General features: G+C 47.8%; 1 protein-coding gene across 1 annotated transcript; it reads left to right on the forward strand.

Moving 5' to 3' along the window:
- The first annotated feature begins 9,526 nt into the window (after positions 1–9,526).
- On the forward strand, positions 9,527–11,112 carry LOC120644310 (nod factor hydrolase protein 1-like). The gene is made up of 2 exons (XM_039920915.1): positions 9,527–10,783; positions 10,877–11,112. Exons 1-2 carry the CDS (start codon positions 9,607–9,609, stop codon positions 11,056–11,058), a joined length of 1,359 nt encoding a protein of 452 aa, XP_039776849.1. The 5' UTR covers positions 9,527–9,606; the 3' UTR covers positions 11,059–11,112.
- Positions 11,113–12,960: the final 1,848 nt, after the last annotated feature.

Below are 12,960 nucleotides of genomic sequence, written 5' to 3' on the forward strand. Positions count from 1 at the left end.
CTGCAACCTTAGCACCACGTCTCCTCTGGTTATCAACCGTGCGCTACCCAGTTGACCTCGCCACGAAGGCTAATCTTTTTTTGCGAATCAAAGAACACAAGCACGAGAAAGAACGCAACCAAAATGCAGATGTATGATTAAAACTCACGAGTTGGGGTCTCACAAACCGATGAACGGCGAAACTGTTCTTGACAGATTAATCTAAGCAAAACCCAAAACCCTAATGGTGTGGCAGTTGCTGTTTATGAAGACTCTAGGGTCGTGCAAGAGCCCATGGACACACCCCTAATGGGCTCCAACACGATACAAGGCCCAAAGACTGAAAGATGGCGTCGCAGCGCGGGGACAGATTCTAGACGTCAACTTGTTCGGACGATTCCTGTCTACTCCTGATGAATTTGGGCTTGAAACTAGTGCCATTGGAAGCGTCTTGAAAATATATTTCCATCCATATAAATAATGTCCAAATCCGACTCTGTATGCGATCTAGGCATCCGTTTTAGTACAGCCTGTTCCTGGAGTACGAAACCAACATGAAATCGACTTGGACTAGGCCTCCAACTTGTGCACACCCTTGCTGGTCTCCTATGGTGGTGGCCATGGAGGAGGACGTTTTTGGGCATCTTCAAACTCCTCTTCACATATTTGGGGCGTTCTCCAACTTGGGCCAGGATCCCAAGGATGAATATTAGGCCCGTGACAATGATGTAGCTCCCGACAGAAATAATGGCAGAATGTCTTGATGATTTGAAGACCTTGCCGATGAGATATTGAGGTGGGACCAGATTTATTTCAAAGCTTATCAAATAAGATTTTCATCAAGAGCTCATGGACCTCAATCACACTCCGGATGACTGAGTTATGATATTCGCAATGATTCACTATCAGTCTGCCGACGAACCAAAAGTTCAACTTTCCATTTGTGCCTACAATCAAAGATTGACATGTACAAGTAGAACCAAGTGAATTGTACCAAAAATTATTATGCAAATATAGGAACGAGCTCACCTTGTATTTAACTACCATGGTCATATCCATATGTGTCATGTCCTCATCACGACCCACCTGGTGGACCGAACCTGGGCCAGCCCCAGTGAGGCCCAGCTTTGGCGCATGGCCTCCTTGACCCATCTAGAGCCCAATTTTGCGAGGGGCAACAGCGTTTGCGAAGAGAAGAAGGAGTTCTCGCACCTCCCTTCCTGTCTTCAAAAATCCTAAAACCCTCCACCTTGTTTCCATCTATCCCTCAAAGCCTCCATTGATCCCAATAGCATCCCACCATCTTCAACCCATGGCTGGCAAAGGAGATCCCAAAACCATAGCCACCACGCCGGCCACAACTCATCCAGCGAATCCTCCAGCGATCAATACCCCAAATTCTGCCACTAAAGCAATGATGGAGGATGAGGCGACCTTCGTGCAGCCCTTGGCAATGGTCCCAGCCGAGGGGGGCAGCGGAGGGCCAGTGGGCGCCACCCTCCGGTCGGCCGATCTGCCTGGTCGGCCGACCAGGGGGCACGACATCCAGCGCCCCTGCTCCGTTGCACGCTCTCCCTCGCCCCTCGAGATCATAAGATCCAGGGCACGCGCACAGAGCCCATACGGAAGGCCATCCAAAGAAGCTCCGGCCCCGTTAGGGCCGATCGTACAACAGCTCTTCAAACATGGAGTGGCAATAGGATCACCTGCGCCACCTCAGATTGCGTGAACTGCCACTATGCCACAGAGGAGTGCTCCGGAGTCTGCACAGGGGGCGACCCCAACCCAGACTCCAGACGCTCAAAGGAGGAGGGCAGCCGCCAGTCCATCACCAAAGAAGACCAGATCAAAGTCGTCGCCTGCAAAGCCCAAAGGCGACGCCACTTTAGAGGGATCCACCATCGCCGACCTCACCGTGATGGTCCAGCAGCTGCGCCTGGAGAACAGTCGTCTCGAGGACCAACTTGCGGAAAGGAAGATCGAGGTGGAGGAGCTTCGGGATGACCTCTGTCTTCTGCGTCGTGGGTTGAGCGCTAAGATGAAGCGCTTGTTTGAGGCTATAGGTCACAAGGACCTCTATTAGGAGTCACCTCCTAAGAAGGGTCATTGTCATTAGTTTAGTTTGGGCGCTAGTCTTAGTCATTTTGTTTAGGTTTAGTTTGGTTTAATCACGTCCCAGGTTTATTTGATTCATTCTGGATTGTGAACTTTGGCTCCCCGGTGTTAATGCCTGCAGAGCCCCTTTATCTTTCATATTGCGTTTGTTTTGTCTATGATCGATGAGTAGGTCGAAAACAAGTGTGTGGGGGGGAGATCCGATGACGCTACGCATTCACGATCACATTCACACGTCACGTGCACCTCCCGCTCCGACTCCTAAGTTTGTACTACCTCACTTGTTTCCTCCCTTTAGCGTTTCTAAACATGTGCATAACATTTTAATATCTAAATCTGTTTAAGAAATTTGCTAATAGGAGTTCTTGATAGATGCCTTGCATAAATGTTTTTCATGCTGTGCTTAAGTTTGTGAACCATATCTTATAGGACCCCATGATGCTTAGTTGTTGACTAATGTGATATGTATGGTTTAAAGTTGTTCATCTCTCTCACGTTGACCAGTCTGGAAATTTTATTTATAAAAACAAAACTGAGTTCATGGTCTTTTCTCTTTACCCACCATCCTACTAGAGCCATATGTTACCTTCCACTTGAAAAATCCCATGCTATGTCTCTTGGCAACATGTTGAGCTTGATCAAATTTTGTGACCCATCATGGTTTTACTTTGTTTACGCTCTTGATTAAAGGTTATATGTTCAGATGAAACTCAAGCTCCTTAAATACTGTCTGACAATAGTATTAAAAAAAAGATGAAAAGATGGCATGCCAAAGAAGCATGACCCAAAAAAAAAGAGACAGAGAAAAGATGGCATGCCAAAGAAGCATAACCCAGCAAATAAAGTCAGCCATGAAAAGGAGCATGTATTTATCTGTGCACTAGCCTAATCAGGTCGTAAATTTGAGTATCAACCTATGGATCCAATCTTTGACCTTGCAATAGATTTGAGTCAAGCAGATGCCATTCTACCCCAACCGTCAAAACTCCACATATACCATCAAAGCCGATGAGGTAGAATAGGGGATAAGTTCCGGTAAGAAGCTATGAGCAACTTTGAGAGATCCATAGAAGAGAGTGAGACCATGAACATCTTTTTCTGTGAAACTTCTTTCAAAAATCCCCAAGTCTGGCAGCATGACTGGATGACACTTGAAGCCAAGATCATTCCGTTCTTCAACAACTCAAGATATCATGGTACACATGTTCATGTTCACAAGCAAGAGCAAGGTATGGAATAGCTTTTCTGCAGGATGTTCTATCAGGAAGTTGCCATTGCACCTCAGTCCTGACCTTTGCTCGGGACGAGCAAAGGGCCAAGTGTGGGGGATCTTGTTGATAGTCACTAACGACCTATTTTGACCGTCAACTCCTGCACAAAAATGAATCATAATGTGGAATAAATGCTAAGATAGACTTATTTACTAACAAATTCCACAGATGTTGTTCTAGAATGTGTGCAGGTGATTTCTAGCTAATTTTGCAGCATAATGGTGTGGTTTGATCCAAGACAAAATATTCCAGCGAATCAGGTCGCAACACATTCAGAATATGGAGTAGAGGGCCCACCAGAGCAAGAAACCGACATGACAAAAGCCAATACCCGTGCCAATGACAAGTGGGCCCAACATGAAACCCATGGACCAAAAGGGAAGGTCGATGGGCCCACTGGGAGGCCGGTCGACCAGCCTGGTCGGCCGAACTGCCCGTGGGCCCCACCAACTTAACTCTGCCATGTGGAGGCTTGCCATTGGATGCATAGGTCAGTTTGCCAAGGATTAGCTGCAGAAGACACCCTCCTCGGCCGTGGCTCCTTCCTATAAATATAGAGGGGGTGAAGAAATGGAACACACACACACACACCACACTCAACTCAACTCACCTTTCTCCCTTGGAGCATGAGGCCTTCATCCTAGATGCTTAGGTAGACTAGGAGGTGTAGAAGAGGAGGAGGAGAATGAGGAGGAGTCGCGGAAAGTGCTGGGTCTGTCGGCACTCTTCTCTACTTGTACCTCGACGGATGCTTATTCGGTTGTAAGTGTTCGAGACTCTCTTGTTTATTTAGAATTAGAGTTTAGATTGCAAGTTATCATCTCTGCCTTATATTAGTTGATGTGTATGCTTATAGAGTAGCATTTGATCTTAGCTTAAGAACCCGGATAGAAAAGGGTAGTCTTGGCCAGGGCTAAGGTTAGTAGGGAAAGGCGTAGACGTGGTGTCTGGGCTGCACTATACCACTCAGTTGTCCAATAGTCCCACGGTTTGTAGAGGTAGCCGGCAGGTGGTGACAGCCCTGTTTGAACTCTAGCAATCCTTCACATTTGGATATTGGATAGAGCACGTATTACTGGAACTATCGGCTTGTATAAGTCGGTCGAAACCAGTAGCTCGAAGTATAACGGCGACGTGATCTCTTCTTCTAGGCATAGATTCTAGATCTAGAAGTTCCTCTCTTCTATCTTTTCCACACCGGCATGTGTGTCCTTTGATGAGCCTGAACCCGTAGATAGCGTACTCACGTTCCTCAGTGGATACGATACCCTGGAATACTCTTGGGTAAAAGTTACAGCGATATCCGAGCACTTGCGGATTTATTCGTGATGTTGCAAAATACCAACACCGGTCTTTCTCCTTCGCGTACCCATTGTTTGCTAGCCTCAAATTGTCTATTTTGTCAATCATCCACTCCAGGTATTGGCATCCACCTTCGCCAGACATCATTCCCCCGCAAACCTACACCCAAAATCTCCATAGTGTACCCAGTGAACCCACAAAAGGTCTTCCTATCATGAAACTCCAGAGATTACTAATTCATATCAGCAAGAGAGAGTGGGGTTTATTCTCTAAAAAGATGCTGAAAATGAGAGAAGAAAAGTCCCACTCTCCCAAAGAGTTGCAAAACATGGAGTTCAAATAAAAAGACCAATTTCCTTCCCAAGTGTCAGTCCATCTCCTTCCTTTTCCCTGGACATTTCACCTTCCATAAGACCAGAATTTGGTTAAGTTCCAATCCTTCGTGAATCACCATTCGGCTCGACAATATAGGTAACCAAGGTATGCAGCATTTTCCCACCCATGAACTCCACATATCAGCCTTAGAGGTAGGAAAAAGATGGTCAGAACTCTGACCCCAGGTGAGGATCATACACCTTGAGTGACTCGAGAGTACCACTGGGGAACCTGAACCTCTTTTGAAAAATCTTGCAAAACTCTGAGTTAGGAACCTGAACAGGCAGCAAAAAACATTCCGGTGAAGGTTGTTCAATCCTTCAACCGCTCAGGACCGAGGGATGACAAATGAATATGCCCCATCCTCCAGAATCTTAGGTATGAGCCAACTTACTCATAGTACATACGGGACGATTAATATGCTGTGCACAAGGTACCTATAGGGTGTGAACATTGATGCAACTCTTGATCCACCGAGCCTCCGTCTAGGCTTTGCTCGAGGACGAGCAAAATTTTAAGCTTGGGGGGGTGTTAACGGCCATTATTTCACATTCTGACCGTCAACTTCTCGGGAATAAATTGAGCTTTACACTATGTTCCATTCATATTCTATTTAATTCTAATAAGTTCCACAAGTTTTGGATGAGTTCTGATTTCAGGTGAACATGTACCAAAGTTGGACGAAAATGGGCAAAAACCCAGGCCGAACGGCCTCTCCGAGGCCGGCCGGCCTGGCACCTCTACACACCATGCCACGTCTTCGATCCAGGGGCAATGTGACATGTTCAAATGCCTCTGAGTCGTGGATTGGATGTTGGTTTGATCGAGTGGACTGAAAGGCTTGCACAAGGATCAAAGGACCCACAACTCAGGGCAAGATCGTGTCCAAGTCACCAATCCACCTCTCAGGAAGATCACAAGCGTACAAGTGTAACATCAGTGCAACGAAAGGGCCGAGAAAAGCCAGAGGGAGGCCGGCCGGCCTCCCCTAGGCCGGCTGGCCTAGTACGTGCCTGCGTACAACCCAAGCAAGCTACACCGACATCAAAGAGTGATCACAGACGTTCAGGAGAAGGCGGTAGCCAGATGGCCACATTGTTGACGCTCACTAACGATCATTACTAGGCGTCAACTTGATCAGAAAATTATGAGAGTTTGCATTTCTTACACGCATGCTTATCCAATAAAGTCCCTAGACCACACTTTACCTTTTAGAAAATGCAAGTTGTATTTTGGAGCTAATATGCAGGTTACAAGCACACTTTGACCCGACATAAAATCACAGAAATCATCAGAGCACCGATTCAGGCTCAGATGGACCAAAAGTGATGCAAGAACCCAATTCAGACAAGCCAAGACAGGCCAAGACCAACGTGGACCAGACAAGGAGGCCCAGGACAGCCTGCTCGAAGAAGATGGGGGCGGTTGGCGCCACTGGCAGGCCGACCGACCTACAGGTCGGCCTGCCTGGCCTGTGGGCCCCACCACCTTAGCCAAGCCACGTGTTGTCTCCTGGTTGGTCCCTTAGGTCGGTTTGGAGAGTCTCACCCCGTGGCTCCCTGCTATAAATACAAGGGGGGTAGAGACTAGAACACACACACACCACCACACCTCTCGTCTCTTGTTCATCTTGCATAGTCTTTAGGCTTAGTGGAGTTTAGGAGAAGTCTAGGAGTCATCGAGTCGCCGGAGTTGCTCGAGAGTTCTGGTATGGGTTCTTCTCTAGCTCTCTCTTGTAATATTCGGTCATTTGTAATAGAATTAGACTATGGTTACCGATATCTACTTGAAGTATGTTCTGAGTTATCGAATATATGCTTCTTGATATGGTTGCGTTATTATTCAATGCTTGCATTGCATAATCGCCCTGTGCTGGAGATGGTTAGTCTTTTGTTCTTAGAACTTTATCAACTGCTCCAATATTCGTATGATTGCTCTAGTGTGATGTCTGTCCATCCGGAGGGTGGGGGCTCCGTGCGGGACACTAGAGTATCCCTTACTAGTGTAGACATGGTGTCTAGATTAGCTAAGAGTTGCTGGATGTCAACTATACTCACTGTTTGTAGAGGTAGCCGGCAGGTGGTGACAGCCTTGTCCAAGCTCGAGTAATCCTCCACATTCGGTATGGGGGGTAGGAGGTACATAAAGTCGCTGGGGTGTACGGGCTCCTCCCGTTGCTTCGATAGCGATCTCCCTGTTGTGTAGTTTAATCTCTAACGAGCTAACCAATGAGAAAGTATAGATATAGCTAGCCTAGCACAGTTGACTCGAGCTCTAACTTCTGCCTTGCTCCCGGCCTATAGCATCTTTTATCTTTCTTTTATTTATTTATCCAAGAGGGTAGTTTGTGTGTGTGTGTCACACTACCTCCTACCATGTTATTATCTTACCCCTGTTTATGTATGAGCATATCCAATCTAGATAAAGTTCATCAACTAGTCTATATCTCTTCACTCACCGCCTTCTCTGCGGAAATATAAATGACACCTCGGTATACTCCCGGGTAAAATATTACAACGGTATTCCGTGCGCTTGCAGATTTATTCGTGGTTCATGAAATACCTGCCACCCCAATTGGCGTCTGCGAGCGTCATCGCTGGTTCCCAGTGGTGACGTTGGTAGGCGCCAACACACATCCCCAGGCCGACCGGCCTAGGGAAGGTTGCCTGGCCCCACCTTGCATTGTCTCGCATCCCGGCTTTGCGTGGAAGTTAAGCTCAACTGCCATACCTGCTTACCACTGACGCCAACTGTTTTACCGGCCAAGAACCGACCCTGGAAACCTATAAATAGCACTCTCATCCTCATTTGTAAACACACACCACTGGAGCTCATTCTCTCTTTACTTTCTAGAGTAGGTTAGTAGTTTGGGAGTTAGAGTCGAGTTTTGCTTGGGATTCCAGAGTCGTCGGAAGTCTGGTATAGCTCCTGTATCTTTCTTTTGACTTTGTTTATAAGTTATCTTCTCTACTTTTCTGAGTCAGCTTTACTTTCCGCATTCTTTTATCTTCTCGAGTTTGAGTGTTCAGCTCGAGCGCGGAAGTTGTATCCTTTAGCTTAGGCTAAGTTATCTCTCTAATAGTCGGGATTCTATCTTACGGGTTTTCTCGCCCGGACTAGAGTATCTCAAGTTAGTGCTCTAGGTTGAGGGGGATTTCTCTCGACGGCCTCGAGAGAAATCCTAACACTGATCGCGGGCGTGGTGTCCGAATTCGGTTTTAGCTAGAAAGTGTGTTCCACCCCACGGAACCGTTGTGGTAGGCGGCATGTGGTGACAGCCCTGTCCGTCCCTTGTAGTCCACCACGTTCGGGTGTTTTCATAGCAGTAGTGCAGGTAGTTGTCGGACTCCCCTCTCATCCTTTTCTGAAGTCCTTCCTCTTCCAGCCGCCGAAGTAAGCTCTGCTATCCCGAAGATCAGTTAGATAGTTAGTCTGATCTAGAGAGGATAGCTCAATAGTTCAGAAGTGTATCAGGTGTCTTATCTCGCTCGTTGTCCTCCCAGCTGCTACCTCTCTTGGGAGTTGAGCCTCCGTGTGTCACTCGGTCATTGACTGGCCATTTATCCTATCCTTATATCTGGCTTACCCCCGTCGAGTTAGTCGGTTGATTAAACTAGTACAATTATCAATCGGTTTACGATACTCTTTACCATAGTGCTTCCCTGGAAAAAAATACGATACCCTGGAATACTCCAAGGTGAAGTGCTACAGCGGTGATTCTGTCCGCTTGTAGAATTTATATTCTATTGGGCATAAGAAATGCCAACACCCATGCCTGCACTGCGTGCTGGGGTCTCGGCCCATGCACTACACTACGCTCGTGCTGCACTGGCACTGACACTAAACCTATCGTGTTGTGTTTGTGTCGTGTCGTGTCTTTTAGTGTCGTGTTCCATTCCGCCCATCTGACATGGCTCATTTGGCCATCTATAGCTCTTGGGCGTAATGTACTTTAGGTAAAAAAATATCTAGAACCGTACAGTAATTATGACCACATGCACCACATGCACATTCCAATAAAAATAGCATGTCAGCAAGAGACATCAACTAAAAAAAGTCATAAGATCCAAACCAAATATCTCACTTAAATTTTGATTTCACCATAATGTTCCTTACGACGAGATCTTCTAATCAAGATCACACTTGACTATATTTGGAATATTTTTTTAAAAAATATTTTTAATATAGGATAATTAATTTTTAATATAGCATGTCTTCCCAGCAGAAACAACAGAGCCATTCACGCATTTCCTGTTAGAGAGTTCAGACTTGGACAACCAGAGGAAGGGTGATTAAGCCCCAGAACACAGTGTTACCTGCATGCTGATAAGCCATTACCAAGGCGAGGATGGAAAGAACAGCACCTTCGTTTCTATCTGGCCGGCAACCTGATGAGGGACAGCCACGCAAGGCAACCAGCAGCGATCGCCATCCATATGCTCCCTGAGATTCTCCCCTCCTAACCCCTGCTCCCTCATCGCCATGCTCACCTCTGCAACCACTCCGTCCCCGCTCCAGCCTCCCACTGCAGCCACCTCACCTCACGACCTCCCCAGCCACAGATATGGCGCGGCCACGGCGTGTCAGTCTCACCATATCCCTCATCTCCCTCGTCGAATTCCTGTCACTTGCTTCTGCGTCAACGTTGCAGCAGCTATGCGCCGATGGCGGCGGCGGGCCTGCGGCTGGAGTGAGAGCCGGCTACTGGTCGCAGACCTCGAGCCGCTACTCCCCGGTCAGTAGCATCGACGCCTCCTTGTTCACTCACCTCTACTACAGCTCGGTGTCCATTGACGAGGCGAGCTACGCCGTAGTGCCTCTGCCGGCCGACGAGGCCCCGCTGCTCGCCGCCTTCTCCAGCACCGTCAAGTCCGGGAGCCCGTCCGTCAAGACCATGCTGTCCATCGGCACGGATGAGTACCGGGTGGACGTGTCCAACGCCGCCTTCTCCAGGATGGCTTCGGACAGGAGCCTCCGGGGAGTGTCCATCAACTCCTCGGTGGAACTGGCTCGAGCCAACGGCTTCGACGGCCTCGACTTGTCGTGGATTTTCCCGGCCACGCAGTTGGACATGGAGAACCTCGGGGTCCTGCTCGCGGAATGGCGGGCGAAGATCACCGAGGAATCCGCCACGAACTCCCTGTCCGAGCCCCTTCTCCTGACAGCAACGCTGTATTTCTCCAACCACCTGTTCGACATGCCTGACAGCAACCTCAACTACCCGATCGATGACATCTCGAGCAACCTCGACTGGGCGAACATTCTCACCTTCGGCTTCAATGGAGGCAGCAACGTCACCACGGTCGACGCGCCTCTCTACGACGTGACCTCGCACTTCTCGGTGAGCTACGGGGTCATCTCATGGCTGGATGCTGGAGTCCCTCCGTGCAAGCTGGTGATGGGGATACCTCTGTTCGGGAGGTCCTGGTTCCTCAGAAACAAGGCCAAGAACGGGATAGGATCGCCGACGGCAGCTGCTGGAACGAAGCAGAGGAAGAGCAACCAGACCGGGATAATCGCGTATGCAGAGGTCCAAGAGTACATGGATTCTGCAACCACCGTTGTTACCTACGACAGCCAGTCAGTGGCAGAGTATTTCTACAATGGTGACCTCTGGGTCAGCTTCGACAGCTCGCAGGTGGTGCAGAGGAAGCTGGAGTTTGCAGCCAGGTCTCAGTTACTTGGGTACTTCCTCTGGACAGTTGGCTTCGGCGATTCAAACAGCACAATATCAAAGCAAGGTCAGTAGCTACAGAATTCTGCAAACGTATGTAGATTAATGCCATCTGCTTTTATTTCATCAGAGTTAATTGTTGAAACATTGTCTCATGCAGCTACCGAATCATGGCACCAATATGCCCAGGATGGTTTTGGAACCATGCACGCAGGAGGTTCGAACCAGTATGTTGCATTTAATTCATCTTCAGTATCATCTGGCGGATGGTATTGGAAAATTCTTAGCTATTTGTTGTCCTCTGTACTACTATTGGTGACTCTATCTCATTCAGGATATTAGTAAACATGCCAGATATGTAAAAGTAGTTTCAGCTGGTCTGTTCATCAAAGTGAATTCCTAGTCACTCTTTCCCAAAACAAGGGTTACATAAAGTTAAATAATTAATAGTCACATTGTTTTCCTTTACATTCAGTTATTCTTATTCGGCAGGCATATTAAAAACCAATTAGATTAGAAAAGTTAAAAGGAAAAAAAAGAAGAGTAAAGTCCGTTTGACACCTTAAACTTGTGGCTGACTTTCAAAACCCCCCGAACTCGAAATCCAGACATCGGCGCCCTCTAACATTGCAAAACCAGACAAATTACCCCCCTAGAATAAGTCAAAGCGGTATGTGAAGTGATTTTTGCTGCTAGCATGCGGGACCCACCCATCAATCTTTCCCTCCCTCACTTACATGTGGTCCCACATGTCTACTTCTTTTCTCCCCCTTTCCCTTCTCTACCATGGCCTGGTCATCGCATCCCATAAATGTGTTGATCTGTGATGCTCAATTCATGACGATATCCTGAAAATGTCACGATATCCTGAGAGAATCTGTGATGATTTTCAGATATCGTCATAGATTGAGCATCATAGATCAACAAATTTCGAGGAGGATGAGGTGCACCCACCAGCATCCTGCATGGGGAGGGAAGGAACCAGGAGCAAGCGGGTGGAGTGCGGCTATCAACTTGGGCGCGGCTGGGACGCTGGCCCACTTCCTGGAGGGGAGAGATTTTAGAATTTGGGTCTAAATTCGCAAGTCTTTCATAATTTGACCCCTGACCCAATAGAGGGGGTGCGGTCGCAGAGCCGCCAGTGCGCTTGTGGCCTGGCGGGTTCTCGGCACTACGCCGGCCCCTAACTACCGAACTTGAAATGAACTCAACTTTCGTCGACCTTCAAGAGTGATCAGGAGCGTCCACAGAAAAGGCGGCGATGATTTGGTGAAAATCATAGGGCGGTCGCCCTAGGAGAGGTTGTTGACATTTCTTAATGTCGCTACTAGGTTTTGTGTTCCTAGCAACGCTAGCACAAAATGCCTGTGGTATGTCTTAACGTTAACGAATAAATCCGCAAGTGCACGGATACCATTGTAGCATTTCACTCGGAGTGTATTCAGTATCATATTTTCTCAGGGAACAAAGGTGTAGATGTCTTCTAGCTAGTTTACCCAGAGGAAAAAGAGAGAAGGGTGGGCTTTGCCTAGTGTGGTTGTCTAAGGGAAAAGATACTTAAGAAAGATAAAACCAGTTCTCACTTGCTTGCTTCGGGCACCGGCTTACTCCTGGTCTTCTAAGGGTATCCGGATATTAGCTCTACACCCAACCTGAACGTGGGGTACTACGAAGGATGGGCCGCCTACCCCGATAGACCGTGGGGAAGGTATGCAAACAAAGATAACCTCAACCCTAGACACCATGTCTATGCTATCGATTACTGCTCCAGCCCCGGCCATACTCTATCCATGACCTGAGTCCTTAGACTAGAACACCCGTCTCAAGGAAGAACGATGATCCCACAAGCAAATGATACCAAAAGCTTAACTCTGATAAGAACTAATCAAGTAGACGATAACTCGGATACTTACTCAAAAGAGGCACATATCCGCCAAGGAACAAGCTGAGAGAAGTTGACAACTCGGACACTCCTCTCGAACTTCTCCTCAAACACTCCCTATCCAAATCCTACAAGTGGAGTCCCTCTACATCTCTTCCTCTTCACTTGTATCTTGTGTGTTGGTGTGTTGTGTTGAAATGAGAGGGAAGGGCACTTTTATAGCTTCCAAGGACGGTTCCCGCCATCTCCTTGGATGGTAACCTTATCCTCGGGGCTGAGGTTGAGTAGGGGCTAGTCCACGTTAAGCTGCACCCAGAGTGGAATCAGTCTAAGTTTAGCCGATCTGTGGGATTCGTTGAACC

The sequence above is a fragment of the Panicum virgatum genome, chromosome 8K (assembly GCF_016808335.1).
Source record: "Panicum virgatum strain AP13 chromosome 8K, P.virgatum_v5, whole genome shotgun sequence".
Lineage (NCBI taxonomy): Eukaryota > Viridiplantae > Streptophyta > Magnoliopsida > Poales > Poaceae > Panicum > Panicum virgatum.

Coding starts and splice junctions, on each gene's coding strand:
- LOC120644310 (XM_039920915.1), top strand. CDS start 9,607: ATGGCGCGGCCACGGCGTGTCAGTCTCACCATATCCCTCATCTCCCTC. Junction 10,784..10,876: donor CAGCACAATATCAAAGCAAG/GTCAGTAGCTAC, acceptor TGTCTCATGCAG/CTACCGAATCATGGCACCAA.